Genomic DNA, 20521 nt, shown 5'->3' on the forward strand with positions numbered 1-20521 from the left:
TACATTCAAAAACAATATAACATGTTAAAACCAATAATAACAATTTGAAACAATAAATGAATTTAGAAACAATTCAGTTTAAAACAATTTATATGTTTACAATCTAATTAAAAGCTTGGTTGAACAGATGTGTTTTGAGGTCTTTTTAAAAGCTGTTATTAGTTTTTAATAGGGTATTTTGTATTTAATTTTTTGATGGCTAATATAACTCAATCAAAATTAATTCCAGACCAGCATTCAGTCTATACCTACAGGGACATATGCCCTATGCATTATTTCAGATAGAGAGAGTCAGCGCCAACCACATAATCACTGCTGTTGGATAGCCTTTTAGTAAATGAGCCAGCTGGGGTGGATGGTACCATCTGGAGGAATGAATGCTCAGTGTGATTTGTGACAAACTCTCCACCCCTAGAGATGGAAAATAGGTGATACTAGCATTGCAATACTTGCAGCATATTATCATGCTTTTATTGTCCTGACCATTGGGCCTGCAGCAGCCACATTTGCAATGGTCTTTTAAAAGTTGTATCAATCCTGTTAGAGGAATGGAAATGAAAAATGGCAGGAATGTCCTCCCAATATTATTCCATGGAGAGAGTACAACAATTTGTTCATTGTGACCCTAACCCTTTCCTCTTTGCAAAAATGACTGCAAATTTTACCCTAATTGTTGGGGGGAGATAAAAAAGGGGTGATAACACAGAGAGAACTGTACTGTAAGTGCAACAATGCTATCACCTGTTTCCCATCTCTGGGTAGACATTGCCAAAAATCACTATGAGCATTCGTCTCTGGTGTCCAAAATGTGTGGACCTGGTTTATGGACTATTAAGATATATCTACCCCAGAGTCTTAAACCTGCAAACTCTTGTTCAAGTGGGTGTCAGTAGGGACCTCTAACTGATGATTTCTAGCACCCTTTCCTAAGTACAGCTCCCAGATTCTTTGGGCAAAACTGACAATCATACTGCCATAAGCTGGTAATGCAGGCATGTCCTGTTTTAGGGTTGCACTTTAAGATTTGAATGGCCCAATCCCAAGGACACGAGTTGATAACTTGCCAAGAGATAGTTCGTTCTTTATTCCAGGCATTACTTTTCAAACACAACTTGCTGAACAATAAGCAAATGAAATGGAGCAAAGTTTTTGCAGACAAACTGCAAAATTCTTCAGAGCATTTCCTTGGCATCATCTGTCTCTTTTCATATAAACAGTGTTTGGCTAACTCTTCTACCTTGGACTCAGCATCTTAGAGCCTGTATGTGGCAAGACAAGGCATCAGTGGCTGTGATAGTGTCCTGCTGCTTCCTCCTCCTCCTCTTCCTCCTCCTCCTTCACTCTCCCTGCTCCTTGTCATTGTCAGATCATTTAAAGCTCTGATACAAAAAAAGAGGAACCTTGGTCAAAAAGACCCCTTTCAAAGTGGTGGCTGTCTTGCAGAGTATGAGTCATTTGGGGACGGCACCATCTTGTCTTCTCTTTTGCTTCAATCTAAACTGCTTTGAGAACCTTTTCCTTAAAAGCAGAATATAAATAATACAACAGCTCTTCAGCCCTTTACCGATTCCCTCAACATTCTTCCCCCCCCCCCCACCTGGCCCCACGCCTGTCCTTCATTGTTCCTTGCGTTCTTTCTTGTTTCTTTATTTGTTTGGCAGAGGGATGGCCTTTCTGACCCATATGTACTTGTTCTTCGTGTCTGGGTGTTCCTGCTGACTGCTGGAAGGAACATTCTGCTCACATGTACATTTGGTGTAAACAGCCTGTTCAGCCTGGATTTTTGAAGCACACCCATGCCCAGCCCAGTGACTAGCCAGTCTGTTATGTTTCTGATAGCCTGAAGGGTCTTGCTAGCCTCTCTGATCGATCTGCCCTAATTCCCACTCCCGCCCACCTTCAATTTGTTTGTTTAACATATTTTGATGCCGCCCAAAACTTAAATTATGGAAAAGAAGAAGTATACCAGCCAACTTCCTTTTGCTTTAGACAGTGGCCGCCTTTGCATATAACGCAGGTCCCAAAGTTTGCCTCCATCCCACCCCCTCATGCGTTCCCAGATGATCCAGTATGCAGTCTGGGAGACTGTAAAGGGGGAGACCCTGGCTGCATGCACGGCATGAAGGACAGCCACAGCAGCCAGTTCATTAGGAGAGGGGAGGAGCTTCCTACCCTCAACCCTGGGTAGGACATGGCAGCGGAATTTGGACAACACAATGCCACTTTTGGAGCTGCGATTTCGGCAGCAAAAATCAGAACCTAAGGTGACATTTCAGGTTTAGGTGCTAAAACCAACCTGTGGTTTGGCAATGAAACCATGGATTCAGACATTCGGACGACCAAAATTTCTAACCTCTGGCACAGTTGCCTTTGGTTCCACATTATGTCTAAAGGCGGCCAGTGTTTCCCTGCAGTCCTTATTGGACCATGTGCCTACAAGTGGTCCTATGCACTTTTAGAGGCCACCATGTGGGAACTGCTGGTGTAGCACCAGAAACATGAACCTGTCAGATTCATCTATTAGTAGTATCTTCTGTTGGCCAGGTCTGGAAAAACACACTGCTGTGCCGATTGGTAATTCGCCTGGTTGGGGATTGAATTCTAAGAGCAATCCCCAACTAGGCACATGACCAGCCTGCTGGGGTCGGGGTAGAGAGGTGGCTGGGGTGGAACAGAAGCCTAAGTGCATTGAAAAATAATGGGGTTTAGCTTGTAGGTTATGCCTTGCCAGTCTCCTTTTGCCTTGGTTTTCCCTGCTATTACTTTGCTATCTCTTTTCTATTTAAAAGCATTTTTCCCCATCTTCCTCCCACCACCTTGGAGTGTATTACTTCATTTGGAAGAACATAGAAATAGGAAGCTGCCATATACTGAGTCAGACCATTGGTCTATCTAGCTCAGTATTGTCTTCACAGACTGGCAGCGGCTTCTCCAAGGTTGCAGGCAGGAATCTCTCTCAGCCCTATCTTGGAGAAGCCAGGGAGGGAACTTGAAACCTTCTGCTCTTCCCAGAGCGGCTCCATCCCCTGAGGGGAATATCTTGCAGTGCTCACACTTCTAGTCTCTCTTTCATATGCAACCAGGGCAAACCCTGCTTAGCTAAGGGGACAAGTCATGCTTGCTACCACGAGACCAGCTCTCCTCTCCTTAAGGATGGGATAAAAATTTAACAAATAGAGGTGGCTGGATGGGCCACATCTGTAAGGGATGCCCGGTTCATTGATTACCTGGCCTGCCATGACATCATCCTAATACAGGAATCATGGATAAAGGAGGAAATATTACTTAATAGATTTATTTCATTCTCAGTTAGGGCTGAGCCACGGATGGGCCATGGAAAATCAAAAAGCGGCTTGTGACTACTAGTTTCCACCACTCTTCATGCATCATCAAGATCTCTTGCACCTCTCAAGCACTATGCTATGGCAGTGTTAATCCAATTCAGTCACTGTTCCTTGCTGATAATACTTACCTCCATCTACATCAGAGGAAATCCCAGCTTAGAATCATCTGGGCTGAACTGGAAACCTACGCGGCTGACCTCAGCCTTTCTCACACCGATGCACTGGTGATCCTGGGTGGTGACTTCAACGCTAGGTTGGGTCCTGACGATCACACCCTGTATATGAAACATCAATGCCCCACCCCCAACCTCAAGGCTGATGGACTTCTTCCCAATCAAATTGCAAAGGACCAGAGGTCAAACTTTGCGGGACTCTGGCACAAAGAGCAACTAAACTTAACCTTTTCATCCTAAATGGTACTGTAAATGGCGATCAGCAGAGAATTTACCTCTCTCTCAGGCTCAAGAATGAGCCTTTTGTTGAGAGTCTAGAGCAGTGATTCTCAAACTTGGGTCCTCAGGTGTTATTGGACTTCAACTCCCATAATCCCCAACCAAAGGCCACTGAGGCTGGGGATTATGGGAGTTGAAGTCCAATAACACCTGAGGACCCATGTTTGAGAATCCCTGGTCTAGAGGTTGTTCCTAAATTTGACGGTGATCACCATCTGCTCTTACTCCAATTAAAATCTCTCACCCACTCAACCCACACTGAGGACCACTATCAACCCCCAGTATCCTCAGCAAGAAGAGCCCATTGCCATGCCAAATGGATTCCCCAATTAGATCAAGTGATAAATGGGCTGCTTGCCTCGGAGCACTTTCAGCATCTCCAACAGGCCCTGATAACAGCCAAACCCCCTGGCATACCTTTGGAGACTTACAGCATTCTAATCGATGAGCTTCACCAGCACCTAAAACGCAAAAGTTTTAGGTGAGACAGCTGAGACAGCAACATCAGCACTCCAAACCATGGTTTGATAAAGATTGTGTTAACGCTAAAAAAGCTCTCACCACCTCATACCAGGTCTATAAAGGCAGCAGTGGACCAATGGCAGCAAAGGACCTCCTTCAGCAGAAGAGATACAAACAGCTGGTGGCACATAAGAAAAAAGAAGCCAAGAAAGACAACTGGACATGACTCATTCAGGCAGTCCGATCCATTGATTCAGCTGAGTTCTGGCGCATCACCATGTGCAGCAATAGCAACGGCACGACCCATCTAGATTGCCATATCCCCCCAGGGATTTAGAGAAACACTTCTATGAACTCTTTGAGGATTCTTCTGTGGAAGGCGGACACCCTGGGTAAGTTATAGAGGACACGACTGCATGGACACCAGGGACAACATCTGAGATCACCCAACTGAGAACTGGGAAGGCCCCGGGGAGGACCTGATTCCACCTGAGGCCATTAAAAACAATCTGGATTGGTGGGCCCCCATTTTGGCCTCACTATTTACTTTCATTGATACACATGGCCATATCCCCAGGACTGGGGGACAGCAATTATTGTTCTCATTTTCAAAAATGGCAGAAAGAACGACCTGGCCAATTACAGACCCGTTAGCCTGCTCAACACAATTAGCAAGCTCTATACGAGACATCTGCACTGGAAATTACGGGACTGGCTGGAGCAGGAAAATCTGCTGGCGGAGGAACAGCCTGGCTTCAGGGAAGGCCGATCTACTATTGACCAGTGCCTAGTACTCCAGCACCTTATTGAAAAATACTCTTCCTGCAACACAACCTCCCTTTATGTAGCCTTCATTGACTTAAAGCGGCTTTTGACTCCATCTCACGAGTTTAAATTATGGGAGAAGCTGGTCTCTTCAATTGACCAGCGACTGTTATACTTAATACGTATTCTTCACACCAACACATTGCTCAAGGTAATGTGCAACCCCCAGGGACATCTCACAAGTGCCATTGATATACGAAAGAGTGTAAAGCAAGGCTGCATACTGGCCCCACTACTATTTAACTTTTACATTAACACCATCATGGGTCAGCGTAACAGCCTAGCATGCCACCCCCCTAAACTTTCAGGAGCTAATATTTCTACGCTACTATATGCAACAATGCTCTCCTATCGGCCTTAAACGTGTATTGAGGGCCTTAGCACAGTATTGCAAGGAAGATCTGCTTGAACTGAATTACCATAAAACCAAAATTATGGCCTTTGCTAAAAGGCCCAAGATTTGCACTTGGTCCATAGAAGGGCACAAGATTGAACTGGTTCCTTGTTTTAAATATTTGGGGATAGTCCTGCACTCCACTTGCACTAGGAAGACACATAGGGACTATGCAGCACTAAATGCACAGAGCAGTACCTCCGCTATCCTTAAATTTCTCCGGATAAGAGCTAGCCATTATACACCCGCAGTGCTTATATGAAGCCAAGCCGCTAGTACAGCTTCTGTACAGTACCCAGCTGGGCCCCTTCCCCAACTTCACCCCATTGGAGTGTGTGCAATCAAAGTTCCTAAAGAGCAGCTCTTCAAGTTCCAGGATGCATCTCTGACACCACCTTGTGACTGGAGACAGGCCTGATGAAAGTGGAGGCAAGGGTTTGGATTTCCATACTTAACTACTGGCTTAGACTTTCTCTCTGTCCATTAGGCCTGGCCCCCCTAACCCTGAACGATGACTTCCAATCCAGCTGGAAACAGTCAACTATGACTAAAATATTGTCCCTGGGCCTATCCCCACCTCTCTTAGTTAACATGGGCTACGTTCCAGGCAAGGCACATATCAAACAGCGTATTACAGACATAGAGCGACAATCTGATATAGGCAAGGCCCCGAACTTCCTCATCAGTGAAGGATTCAGGTATACTACCTCTACTGTGAGAGCCAGCATGGTGTAGTGGTTAGAGTGCTGGACTAGGACTGGGGAGACCTGAGTTCAAATCCCCATTCAGCCATGATACTTGCTGGGTGACTCTGGGCCAGTCACTTCTCTCTCAGCCTAACCTACTTCACAGGGTTGTTGTGAGGAGAAACTTAAGTATGTAGTACACTGCTCTAGGCTCCTTGGAGAAAGAGCAGGATATAAAATGTAACAAACAAACTGTGGCATACCTAATGCAACTGGAAGTCCCAAAGCACAGGAGGGCCTTCACGCTGGCATGTTGCCATGTTCTTCCCTCAGCTGTGCTTGAGAGTCCACTCTTGGAATGTCAATGCCCCTGCGACTCAGGGCAAGTACATAGGAACCTGCCATATACTGAGTCAGACCATAGGTCCATCTTGCTCAATATTGTCTTCACAGACTGGCAGTGGCTTCTCCAAGGTTGCAGGCAGGAATCTCTCTCAGCCCTATCTTGGAGAAGCCAGGGAGGGAACTTGGGACCTAGATGCTCTTCCTAGAGCAGCTCCATCCCTTAAGGGGAATATCTTACAGTGCTCACACTTCTAGTCTCCCTTTCAAATGCAACTAGAGCGGACCCTGCTTAGCTAAGGGGACAAGTCAGGCTTGCTACCACAAGACGAGCTCTCAACAGGGCACATCGTCCTTCAGTGTCTGTATTACAGGGACATTCGTGCCACATTCATTCTACCGCTATTACATAACTATCCTGATAGCAACCCTGCCACCACTTCCGGTGTTGACAGGTTCTGCATGGCAGCGATCAAAAACCAGCAGATGATCACCTCCTGTTCGTGCCCAGCACCACGAGCATAGCTAGCCCGCCGGTGGCCCGTGTGCGGCCACGGCGGGTGCCCTGATAGCCCCGCCCCCTGCGTCTGACGTCAGACGCAGAAGATAGCCACACCCCCGAGTCTGACGTCAGACACGGGAGGCGTGGTCTGGCTCCCGAATGGAGCCTTGAGGCTCCGTTCGGGAGAAGCAGCTTAACTGCTGAAGGGGCCATGTGGCCCCTTCAGCAGTTAAACAAAGGCTGGTGCTGCGTTCGCAGTGCAGCCCAGGAGCGGCTCTTCTCTGCAGGGAAGAGCCGCTTCTGGGCTGCGTTGCGAACACAGCACCAGTCTTAGCTCCTGAAGGGGCCAGGAGGCCCCTTCAGGAGCTAGTTAGGCTGGCGCTGCGAATGCAGCGCCAGCCTTTGTTTAGCTCTCGAAGGAGCTGCACGGCCCCCGCTCGGGAGCTAAACTCCCGCCCCCTCGTCTGACGTCAGACGCGGGGGGCGTGTCAGGGCCGCTAATGGTGGCTCCTGATTGGGCACGGCTCGGGTTCTTTGAACCCGTTTGCCCAATTATAGCTACGCCCCTGCCCAGCACCCAACTTTATGAACGAACTTGAGCACAACTTTGCATGCTGCCTCAGAGCACTTCATGACAGCCTAGTGTTCCTTTGGTTCTATAGATGCACAACTTCTTGGTTTTTTACTTTGCCCTAAATTGATCAGACTCTTACTATGTCTATAGTTGCCCTTGTATGATTTTATATGTCTCCACGTTTTACATATAACTTACAATGCATTCTTGCTTCTTTCTTTTATGTCTTTTTAATGATGTTTATAAATCCTTGTACCCATTTTTTTGTGATTTTATATGCCTCCTTGTTTTTCATATAACCTTTAATACGTTCCTGATTCTCTTTTTGATGCCTTTTTAATAATGTTTTTATGACAAATATTTGTACCCATTTTTACTGTTAACTATTAAGGGTCATTTAATTTGTGGTCTTGTTCTGTTTTAGACAGCCATAGTTTCATTTTAAATTTTACTTTTACTCCTGATTCTTATAGTCTTTTCTCATAGTCTTTCATTATATGCTGGTATCGTGCACCCCTAGGCTTTTAATATTTTAACATTTTTAATATATGAATAAATATAAAAATACCTTTAATATATGATCACTCCTTTTATTTTATGCTGGTCTATGACCATAATGAAGACTGATCGATCGATCGATGTATATTTGTTAAATTTTTATCCCCTTCTTCTTCCAAGTGTAATATTTTTAGTCTCACAACAATCCAGAAGGTAGGTAAGGCTGCTCAGTTGAGGGCCTATTGATACATTACAAAGCAGCAAATTCAGCAAAGAAAAAGAGAAATATCTTCTAAGGATTCATTCCTTTCTTTTTGAAACAATTTTTAAGCTTATTGATGTGTTTTGCTTTCAGTAATATGCAGCATCTATACAGTGATTTGTACTGTCTTTCATGCAGTGCCCTGCCAGACGGTTCTAGATTACTTGAAGACTGTTCTGCAGCACCATAACCAGCTTCAAGTGCCGCAGCCAGTGGACCAGCCAGCAGAGGTAGTATACAGTGGTGACAAGAAAAACCTTTGTACAGTATTTGACATTTCAGCAAACGCATGTTCCCAGGGAAATAAGTTCTATACATGTTGGAAGAATATATCGACTAGTAAAAGTAATCTAATATTGGCTGTTAGCAAAGGCAGCTGCTTCACTTAGCAGATTATTGAGGTGCCCGCAGAGTGGAAAGATGCCCTCTGCCGTTGCCATCAGAGCAGCTCTTTGGGACCGATGTAACCCATGCAAACATTGCAAGGTGTGACTAAGTTCACATTAGGAACATAGGAAGCTGCCATATACAGAGTCAGACCATTGGTCTGTCTAGTTCTATATTGTCTACACAGACTGGCAGCGGCTTCTCCAAGGTTGCAGGCAGGAATCTCTCTCAGCCCTATCTTGGAGAAGCCAGGGAGGGAACTTGGAACCTCAGCTCCATCCGCGGAGGGGAATATCTTACTCACGTGTGGTCTCCCACGTGTGCTCACGTGTGGTCTCCCATTCAAATTCAACCAGGGTGGACCCTGCTTAGCTAATGGGACAAGTCATGCTTGTTTCCACAAGACCAGCTCTTCTCTCTTGCAAAGCTTGCAAGAAGCACGAGGAGAGAAGAGGAGGCTGCTAGCCACCTTCCCTCCACCCTGCACCCTTTCAAATCTTGCAAAGTTTGCTTTTGAAAGAGAGATGGTCCTCCTCACCAGGGCATGGGACAAGGCAGCATTTCAAGCACCACACTACCTGAGATCACCCCTAGCTATTGTAGCTCTTAGTCCTCACCAACACCACATACTCTCATGTACAGGGCAGTGGGGCTGGTTTTCTCTTTGTCCAGGAGTGCAAGTGATTCACTGGTTCAGCCTTGAGCTTGTGCATCCTCATCCACTAGGCAGATATGCTTTAACATGACCTGGGTCCACTTACAGAAATGCTTCTGCGATTAGGCCTCACTCAGGCAATCTGTTCATTGCCAGAAATGGAATGAATTGGTCCTGTGAGTAAAGTACACCAGCTTTCTGTGTACCGTACAGTCTGTGTTGCACATGGGCATAGGCCCCAATTCATGTAAAAGTTAATAGTGGTGTGCAAACCCCTGGTTTATGCCTCACTATGTGTATAATTTGCACACATCTGTGAACTAAAAGATTAACTTGGGCACTTCAGGCTGAAGTATAATCCAGAATCATTTTCGCTTAGCTCTGGGTTTCAGGGAGGCCTGAAGTGGCAGTTTTTAAAGAAGTATATTTATAGAGTCCATTTGGATGAATTTGTTTATTTAAAATATTTATACCCCTCCCTTGAGATGTGCACGGAACTGGCAGGGGGGGCAGCAGCTCGAAGGCGGGGGGGGATACCTTTAAGGGTGGGGGAGGGTGCTCTTACCCCTCCTGCTACGTTTCCCCTGCTGGCACTACACTATTAGAGGGTCCGGCCGGGGAACAGCAGCATACCTCTCTGCCACCCTGTTGCCTCGTCGGACAAGGAAGTACCTGACGTGCGAACGAGCGCAGTGTGCAGGCATGCGCACGTGCTCATGCGCGTCAGGTACTTCCTGTCACTTCCAGTCCAATGAGGCAACAGGGCGGCTGGGAGGTACGCTACTGCCGGGCCAGACTCTTTTGAAAAGTAGCGCCAGTGGGGGAAATGCAGCGGGAGGGGTAAGAGCACCCCCCCGCCCTTAAAGGTATCTCCCCCCCACCTCCTTCGAACCAGCCAACCCACCAGTCGTTCAAACCTGTTCAGAGGCCCATAAAAGGGCCTCCGAACAGGTCTGTGCCCATCCCTCCCCCTCCCCTCTAGTACACTAATGCTTGGGGTGGCTCACAACATCAACAAAACAGATACAATGTAAAGTAAGATTAATAAACGTCCAGGCTTTTAAAATTAGAAATTTTAAAAGTTACAAATTAAAAATTATTAATAAAAAGCTAAAAACTGAGAACCAAAATACCTACCAGATATACACAGCAGATAAAGCATTTAAAAGCCTACTTTAAAAGATCTGTTTTTAATTTATTTATTTTTAAACACTGAGGGAGGGAGCACAGCAAAGCTGTTCTGGGAGGGTGTTCCAAAGCCAAGTGGCCACAACCGAAAAGGCCCTGTCTCTAGTCCTTGCCCGTTGGATCTCTGTTAGTAGCAGGGCCTGTGAAGCAGATGGCCCCAGCAGGTTAATATGGCAAATGCAGTCCGACAGGTACCTACCTCGGCCCCAAGCTGTGTAGGGCTTTAAAGGTCAAGACCAGCACCTTCAATCCCTGAACAACCCTCCCCCAACCCCTCAATAAATCAGTGTGCCAGGAGGGCATCAGGACTTCAGGAAAGGGCATCCTGACAGGCACATCCCCTTCCAAATCGCATGTTCCAGGAGCTGTATCATCTGAAGCGGCCCACAATTCCCTCTTCCCAGGGAATTGTAGATTGTTCGTTTATGACATTTCTTTACTGCCACGTGCCTACGTCTCATGGCGGTTTACAAAGCAAACAATAAAACCAAATTATCATAATTGTTATACAAATAAAACCATTTGAAACAGCAGAACAACAATAAAAACCATCTTACAACTAGTCAAAGTTGGAAGAGGATTTAGGAATCTGTAGCAGAGAATACTCAGCATCATACCAAACATGTGGTGTTTTGTTCATGTGGTGTTTTGGAGGAAACTATGACACTTAAAGTAGTGCAAATCCAATATAAATGTTAATAGTGTGGGCCTCCATGTAGCAGGAGATGAGGAGCCAATCTGAATATTGCCTGGTTGGGCATCTCTTCACATGTGGGGCACTGCCCCTCTTCTGTTAGAGGGTTTTTATTTCTGTTGTATAAGTCTCTGTTCATCTGTCTGTCTCTATAGGTAGCATCATATGCCAGCAGAGAGATTACAGTGTTCTTTGTCCTAGCATTTGCTTCATTGCATGAGATTGTGCCAAAATACAGCATACTTTTGCAAGGGATTATTGTGTCCCAAAGTGCATTACTTGCACAAAGCAGTGCCATTGTGTCTAGAGTGCAACAGAGCAAGTGGTAATTGGATCACTGTGTACACATGTAATAATAATTGGGGGAGATGTTGAAAGAGGGAGGTATCTAAGTAATGCCACTTGTAATTAGGTCAGTTTAATGTCTTCTCTCAAGAAAAGAATTGCATGAGCTCTTAACAACCCCACCAAAAGCCATCTGGGCATATGTTTAGATTGCCCTCAGAGACTTGCACCTACATTGGCAAAATTATCTAAATTCCATGTTGACCTAGAGGACAATCTGCTGCTTATTAAGTTCAGGAAGAAATCATGCAAATGCTGATGTTGTTTCACACTTCCTCATTCTTGAGCAGTGAAACTGTCGGGACAGCCTTTACAAGATAAGGCTGCAATCCTATGCATATCCTTACCTGAGGGGAAGTCCCACTGAACTTCCTTTCAAGTAAACATGCATAGCATCAGGCTACATGTTTGCTTGAGGGGAAAGAGCACTGGAGAAGGTGATGCTCTATTACAAATAGGAAGTTGGAGTGCTGATTATGGAAATGTAGAAACAAGGGCACACAGGTGGTATCAGTTTCACAGCAACATCATTCCAGCCTCCCACTATCCAAAGCCCAACCTGTAATGTTCCAGCTCTTTTCATGCCCACACTGTACAATGCAAACTAGTTCCAGCCACCTGCAAGTGAAAGGGGGACTCATTTCAGGTTCTTGGGATGGCTGACTTCCCTCCAGTGTTCTTTGGCAACAGTCAAGCTGTGTCATAGTCTAAAGAGAGAGCTCTTTCTTCAAGACAGTATGGTTCACTGCAAAGTAAATGTGACCCTGGAACCCTTATCATTGGGCATGCCAGGCTGTGACCGGTGCCAAGTTTGGGGAGCATGTGACTTGCTATGTCTGCCTCGGTTGCCAATTCCAAGTGCTGATTATTGCCTTTAAAATCCTGAGTGGCTTATACCTAAAGAACTACCTTCTACCCTATGAACCTACCTATCCCCTGAGATCAATGGGAGAGGCCTGTATCTGATATATGATTGGTGAGGATGTGAAAGAGGGCTTTCTCTTTTGTCGCGCTCTGCTCATGCCCTGTCTGGTGGAATGCCCTGCCTCAAGCTATTAATTTAGCCTTGCCCTGGCTCAAGCTGTTAATTTAGCCTTCTTCCTAATGGCATTCCAGGCCAGACTGAAGATTTTTTTTTAATTCTGGCTCGCGTTTGACCTCTTGGTATCTAAATGTTTTTCTCTCTGCCCTGGTCATGCTGCTGCTTCTGTTTTTACCTGCTAATTTAGTTTATATTGTTTGTTTTATTTTGAAGTTTTATTAGTTGGTGATCATGTCTTGATCGGTAGTGAGCCCTGCTGAGTAACTCATATTGGCCCTTTCTCATGATCAGAGAGAAATGGCTCCACGCTGCAGGGGAGGAAGCTTTAAAACACATACCACCACCACCACCCCCCGCAGAAGATCCTTGTCTGTGAGCAGATTGCTCGCCCAGACGTTCACCAGCTGCTACTGGCAGCCGGGAGATTTGGGGGTTGGGAGGCCCCCGGAACTCCCATAATGCACTACACAAGTGTGCAGTGCATTATGGGAAGCCTTCCGACACTGCTCATGTGTAGGTGCCACAAGGAGCTGTTCAGCACCAACACCAGATCAGTTAGGCAGGGGTAAGAGCAGTGTCCCCTCTAACAGGGATTCCCAGATGTTGTTGGCTACAACTCCTACAATCCCCAAGCAAAAGCCATTTGCAGCTGGGGATTCTGGGAGTTGAAGTGAACAACATCTGGGAACCCCTGTTAGAGGGGACACTGGGTAAAAGTGTGCTCACGCCCTTAACAGTGGCTAACAGCCAGGGCTCCCTTCAGGGTTTGCCGCCATGCTGCTGCCAGGAATGCCAGCTCCCAGTGGTTCTCATGCGCAGGCAAAACCGAGCTGAGCTTCTTTAGCCCAATTTTGCCTGCGCATGTGAATAGCCTCTTTGAGACAGAAGGGCAGGATAGAAATTGTCTTAATAATAAAATAAGCAAACAAATACATACATACATACCAGGAATTACCCTGTTGAGCTTGAGAAAGAAAGGCCAAGATTAAGGTAGTTGAAAGCCAGCTATGATGAGCAGAATTTGTATAGTGTATAAAAATACTAATGGGGCAGAGGGGAAATGACTTGACTAGCAAGCCAGAGGTGGCCAGTTTGAATCCCTGCTGGTATGATTCCCAGACTATGGGAAACACCTATATCGGGCAGCAGCAACAGAGGAAGATGCTGAAAGGCATCATCTCATACTGCGCAGGAAGAGGCAATAGCAAATCTCCCCAGTATTCTACCAAAGATTAGGGGTGTGCATGGAACCGCAGAGCTGCGGTCCGGCACTGTGGGGTGGGTTCCTTTAAGGGCGGGGAGGGTTTACTTACCCCTCCCGCCGCTTTGCCCCCTCCAGCGCCCGTATTTTCTGTAGTAATTGGGGCGGCAGGATACCTCCCTGCCTCCCCCTGTTCCTCTGCAATGCCGCCTCCAGGACGGGGTGGGCGCGCGCGGCTCTGCAAATCGAAGATCCTGTTGCTGAGGACTCACGGTTTAAAAAGTAATTACTGCTGCCAATGGTAAAGCCGAACGAGAAGCCGGCACAGCACCGAGCCGGCCTCTGCTCCGGCGCCTCTCCGCCCGGCGGCTCCCCCATCCTGAGCCGCCGCCGCCCAGCAGCCACTGAGAACAGCTCCGCCAGGGAGGACGCGCCGCGGCGCCCAGGCAACCTTCACTTCCGGCTTCCATGAGACTTCCCCCCACATACAGTGTGGCTGCCTTCATTCTGCCACGCTGTATGTGGGGGGAAGTCGCATGGAAGCCGGAAGTGAGGGTTGCCTGGGCGCCACGGCGCGTCGGCGCATCCTCCCTGGCGGAGCTGTTCTCAGTGGCTGCTGGGCGGCGGCGGTGGCTTGGGATGGGGGAGCTGCCGGGCGGAGAGGCACCGGAGCAGAGGCCGGCTCGGTGTTGTGCCGGCTTCTCGTTCGGCTTTACCATTGGCAGCAGTAATTACTTTTTAAACCGTGAGTCCCTCAGCAACAGGATCTTCGCTTTGCAGAGCCGCACGCGCCCACCCCGTCCTGGAGGCGCCATTGCAGAGGGACAGGGGGAGGCAGGGAGGTATCCTGCCGCCCCAATTACTACAGAAAATACGGGCGCTGGAGGGGGCAAAGCAGCGGGAGGGGTATGTAAACCCTCCCCGCCCTTAAGGGAACCCCCTCCACCCGGACCGGACCGGCCAGGTCCGAACTGGTCCGGACAGTCCGGAGGCCTTTACAATGGCCTCCGGACCGGTCCGGACCCATCCCTACCAAAGATAACCACAGGGCTCTGTGGTCGCCAGGAGTCGACACTGACTCAACAGCACACTTTACCTTTACTTTATAAAAACACTACATCAGTATTTTTCAAACTTTCTACTTTCCTAATAACCCTAGTAATCCCTAATAATCATACTTCACATTTGTATAGCGCTTTTTGATTGTGCAAAGCGTTTCACATCTATTACCTTGATGTAATGCTGTCCACAGCTCTGGAAGGTATGTTATCTCCATCCTGGAGCTGGGGAGCCAAGGTTCAGAAGGGGTGACTTGTCTAAAGCCACCTAGTGAGTTCATGGCAGAGGCAAAATTTGAACTAGGGTAGTCCTGATTGACCGTTCAGTCTCTTAGCCACTACCCCAAGGTAGCTTTTCAAGGTAGTAATCTTCAGGAACAGGGGTAACAACTTCAAGTCGGATCTTGTGATGGTAGATCTATGGTAGAGCTACATCTAGATGGTTTGCTACATCTAGATGGTAGATCTAGATCTTCAGTAATGGCGGTAACAACTTCAGGGTAGCTTTTCAAGGTAGCTTTTCTACTCCAAGCCAGCTTTACTATCTGCTCCATATTGTCTTGTTTGTTGAGAAATTTGTGAGCTTCCGCCATGAAACCCTTCTACGTTACTGAAGGTTCTGGGCTATGTTTAGGGCACAGGTTTAGTCCACACAGAGTTCAGTCCAGGACCATAGACCTCACTGCTGCTTCACATTAACTGTGAGGGGGCCCAAGAACACACTTGGCACACCTATGCAACTGTAGATTTCAGGAAAAGATTTGGTAGTGGTGAGCAAGCCATTTTACTGATCATCTCCTGAAGAACCCTTAAGAACTTCCATGGAACTCTGGAAGTAAAACCACTGTCTTACACAGAATGGGCTTTCTACATTGTTTATATTTAGAACTGCAGTGCCTTCACCAGTAAAACTGCTATTTAGATTATTACTGTGTTAGAAGTCCAACCTTGTATCTTCCTGCCATAGGAGCATGGCCCATAATGTTTCATAATTCCTGATTTGTAAGACCATACTGTTTACTTTATAAAGTAATGCAAAGAAGCACAAGCCAAAAGAGATGGATCTCTGCTCCCAAGAAGTTTACAGTTTAAATCTTAGGAAGAAAGGATGAAGCAAGTATAACAAGGGGCAATTGTAAGCAAATTCAGTAGCCTAGAAGTAAGCTTAGTATCGGGGTGCATGTCTGAATTGTCCTTCTGTTATCTAGAGCTGGGTGCTTAAGCACATATCAGCCAGGAGAATTAATGGTAAGAGTTATCACTGGCAGATATGGCAGTGTTTGTGCAAAGCGATCCTCATTTGCATTCTTGCAAAGTTCATTAATAGTAATGCTGCTTTGGGATTTTACAGTTTTAACTTTATTTGCTTTTGAGTTTTCTCCACAACATAACTGCTGTCAGGTTCTAGGTGTGTTAAACAAAAGATAATATGTTAATTATGTAGATAGATTATTAAAAAGAAGTAACTTCTGAAGTAGCTTTCTGTCAGCTGCCATGAAAAAGCCTGTTTGATCACACTCTTCAAAAGATATTTTTACACATATTAATAGATTAAGGAAGAAGATTATATTTAAATAGCTTTCCCAATCACTGGATCTTGACACTTTTTAACCTACCTGTGAAAGTATGTTATAAATAGCTTCATTCTCTCTCAAGGTGTTCATTATACCTCATTGGTTCTTGTTATAGAAAATGCAAATGTAATTTTTTTTTAATGCATGTTCTCAGTATGAGCAATTCCTTGTTCCCATCAGTATGTGTTTCACTGTCAGCATTTCACAGCTGACTAATTTTTTATTTTACTCTATTTTATTTGGTAACTGACATCATCTTCTTTGCCCGTTCGCCTTCCATAATAACGGGAAACAGTGTTGCTTTTCTAGGGGAGCAAGCAGTTGCTGAACAACTACCCCGTCTACATCACTAGCAAACAATGGGATGAGGCCGTCAACTCCTCCAAGAAAGATGGGCGGCGGCTCCTTCGGTACCTCATCAGATTTGTCTTCACAACCGATGAGCTTAAGTACTCGTGCGGCCTTGGAAAAAGGAAAAGGTCAGTGCAGTCAGGAGACACTGGTCCTGAAAGACGTCCTCTGGATCCAGTAAAAGTAACATGTCTCAGAGGTACTGCATCTTTTCACTCGGTGTCCACCATATGCAATCTCATTTCACCACATTGACTCTGGCTTAATAAAAATAGTTAGCTTCCTGTAATAAAGAGGAAAGGGGAGTTTCCCATGAAAGTAGGGGCCATGGGGCTTAGATTCCACTCTCAAATGATTAGAGATTGATTGGTTAATCATCTGCCTTTTCATCCATTTATACAGTGTTTTTCAAACTGTATCCTAGGGAACCTCAGAAGCCTCTCAGGAATTCCTCAAAGAGAAGATCACTAATGGTGTACTCATTTTTCTCAAAGACAGCTGGCCCACCACTACTGCTTATCTTCTCCAGTTTGGAGGCTTGGGGGATCATGTTAAAGGAGGCACGCCTGGTTGATTCTGAGTGACAGTGAGGCTTAGCTGGCCTGACTTTCAAACACGGTGTGTGTGCCCCAGAACATGTTCCAGATTTTACTGTAGCTTGCTAAGGAGTTCCTTGGAATATAAGTCAATGGGGGAAAGGACCTTAAATTAAAAGTTTGAAAACCACTGAAGTGATCAGCTAATTGTAAACCAACATACATATTACCAAATCTCAATACAGTATGCATGTTTTTTTGAAGATAATGTGTGTTTAATTTAATGAACAGCTACTTACTCTTTGAAGGTTTTTATTGAATATAGTTTGCTTTTTTATTCTCTATTATAGTAACAAACTACAATGAAAATATCCTCTGTATAAACAAGTCTGCTCTTAGCCTTGAACCTCACCAATCAAAACATGCTCTAATTAATTAAAATTGGCCCTGTCTATTTAGTCAACTAAAACTTTAATCAGAGTTTAAATGGAATTTAAATTTAGGATCTATTTGATCAAAGTTATCTACTGATTTTCAGCCAATTAACAGCCTTACTTAGGAGCAAAGAGGATTATGTTTTTTTAAAAAAAAGATTACAGTAGTTCCTTTTTCCAGTTAATATTTGGTTGAATAAAATATAGATTGGTTGAAATTAAAAAGATGTCTTATTTTAAAGAAAATAAGAGCTGAAATTGCATCTGAATTCCATTTTTCAGGTGATATGGAAACCATTTGTCATTTGTTGGGATAGATAATATACCAACACTGTTGTTGACTCTTATGGCCCAAATCCAGCTGTGGTTGCACACAACTGTGTACATAACAGCTACCACCTGCATCAAAAGATGCATCCAGCAATATCAGTGGAATCTAGAAGAGCATCAGTATACAGATGCATATTTGCATCAGCTGCACATATGGATGTCTGCTCCTGCCCACAGATCTCCTTTGCTGGATCAGGACATGTGTTTTTTGTTTCTGCTAAGTGCAAGGGTTTCTGTTTACCCAGTATTGTGATTATCTAAATTTTGTTTTATTTCAGTGTTTTTATAGAAATGTGATATGCTAAAGGTATGTAAAACAGCAAATGATTCCAAGGAGGAAAAAGTTATTCTCCTCTTTTCTGCCTCACCTTATAATGCCAAGAACTGGGAGTAATGCAGTGGCACTCAGGTGCATCAACATTTTAAAGAAACGTACTAATGCTAAGCACACTGGCCCCAGTTCACCTTTAGGTACCTGCCACTTGTTACAAATATGGAAGCACTAGCAACTCTGGAAGAGGATGAGCATCTCTTTTAACATCAAAAGATGCATCCAACATTCTGTGGGGTTCAATTAAGCACTGCAGTGCTGATGTGGTCACAAAGCCCAATGCATGTTTGCATTGGTTGCACATGTGGAAGCATATCTGCTTCTGCAGGCAATCACCATTTCTAGAGCAACGCATTTATTAAGCTTCAGTATTCAGTGGCACCAGCTGCTGGTATGCTCAGCAGCTAAATCAGATACAATATAGAGAGATGTTAAACCTTCAAATACAAATGTTATAAACCTTTTTGTTCAGAACATGCAAACATGAATTGGGAGAATTGAGCTTTTATTGTATGTGACACGAGTGTCTGCTTGATAGGAACATAGGAAGCTGCCTTCTAGTGAATCAGACCATTGGTCCATCTAGCTCAGTATTATCTACCCAGACTGGCAGCGGCTTCTCCGAGGTTGCAGGCAGGAGTCTCTCCCAACCCTATCTTGGAGATGCCAGGGAGAGACCTTGTATGCAAGTATGCAGATGCTCTTTACAGAGCAGCCCCATCTCCTAAGGGAAATATCTTACAGGGCTCACATGTAGTCTCCCAGTCAAATGCAAACCAGGGTGGACCCTGCTTAGCAAAGGGTCCATACATGGACCCTAAAGGACAATTCATGCTTGCTACCACAAGACCAGCTCTCATGGCTGCCTCACAAGCCTCCAGTACCCACCACTGGCTCACATATCACACAGGGGACCATAGATCCAAGAGAGAAGTGTCTGCCATACTGTGGGGCACTCTAAAGCACACCTGTGCTGCTGTGGAGGCAGGCTGCTGCGTCCTACTAAACACTGCATAATCCCAGTTGCTCCACAACTCCTCATGGGAATGATGGGAGCAACGTCACACCTGAGATGACACATTGCGTCATAAGCATGGAGCAGCCTCTACTCCTACTAGGAATACTCACCTCTCTAGCAGTGCAGGAGTTCTTTAGAGTGCCCCGCAAGCAGTGCACGTGACTCTCATTTCTCAACAGTTCTCTGTGCGATATGCTAGCCACTGTTTTAAGAGGCCATATTTAAAATGAATGGGCCATTGGTCTTGCTCCTACAATCATATGTTGTTTTTAGAGGGCGTGGTTTGATGGAGGTTTTGTATGTGTGCGTTTAATTAGTGTGGCCTGCACTAAAAGATGAAAAAGCAGACCACCCGGCTGAGCCCTGCCCATCTTCACCATGATGACCCCCCTGCTTTATGGCTTGCCTGAGAACACAAAAACAGCTGCTGGTGGGTGGGAGGTCCAACACCTAGCAAGCCACCATCCGCAGCTGCTAGGAACTTGGAGAGCCACAAGTTAGTTGTGCAGGCTTGGCTTGATTGTTCTGTAACATTCTGAAATGTTCAAAATCACCACCAGATGCTGTAGCAGCGCAACATGCTTGCTGGAACTTAAAAGAGATGATGGGCATTTGTATGGTTCATAGCTTGCAATCCCCCATTAGATGCAAAGCATCTGAAGTTAATCTGGAACTAAAGGGTTTAGGAGTTGAATGCAAGTTCACTTAAACAGCTTTAATTTCAAATAGTGATTTATATATTCAGACACAGATGCATAATAGCTAGCTTTGTGTCTAGGTGTGTACACATACGTGTGTGTACACACACACACACACACACACACACCTACCTGCCTCAATCCAGCAAGGGAGATGTGTGGAGAAACAGCTTTTGCTTAAAGTTTCTTGTGCTGGATCATGAAACTAATGTGCAGATGAGCATCTGTATTATGATGTGCATTTGGTGTGAGCCCTCCACATGACGCAGCATGGGTGAGGGAATACATTTCCATTCACATCGTCATGCAGGTGGAAATGCCCATCCTCACTCTCTTCC

At 45.5% G+C, this 20521-nt stretch overlaps 1 protein-coding gene across 2 annotated transcripts in view; it reads left to right on the forward strand.

The window, feature by feature from the left end:
* BEND4 (BEN domain containing 4) overlaps window positions 1–20521 on the forward strand; it is a 46509-nt gene that overhangs the window by 16340 nt on the left and 9648 nt on the right. The window contains exons 3-4 of one of the 2 annotated variants that reach the window (XM_053253699.1): window positions 8480–8571; window positions 16795–17035. In XM_053253699.1, coding sequence (XP_053109674.1) covers window positions 8480–8571; window positions 16795–17035 — 333 coding nt within the window. The remainder of the gene's footprint in view (window positions 1–8479; window positions 8572–16794; window positions 17036–20521) is intronic. The other variant, XM_053253700.1, reaches the window with a different exon arrangement.

This window comes from Hemicordylus capensis, chromosome 5 (genome assembly GCF_027244095.1).
Source record: "Hemicordylus capensis ecotype Gifberg chromosome 5, rHemCap1.1.pri, whole genome shotgun sequence".
NCBI lineage: Eukaryota > Metazoa > Chordata > Lepidosauria > Squamata > Cordylidae > Hemicordylus > Hemicordylus capensis.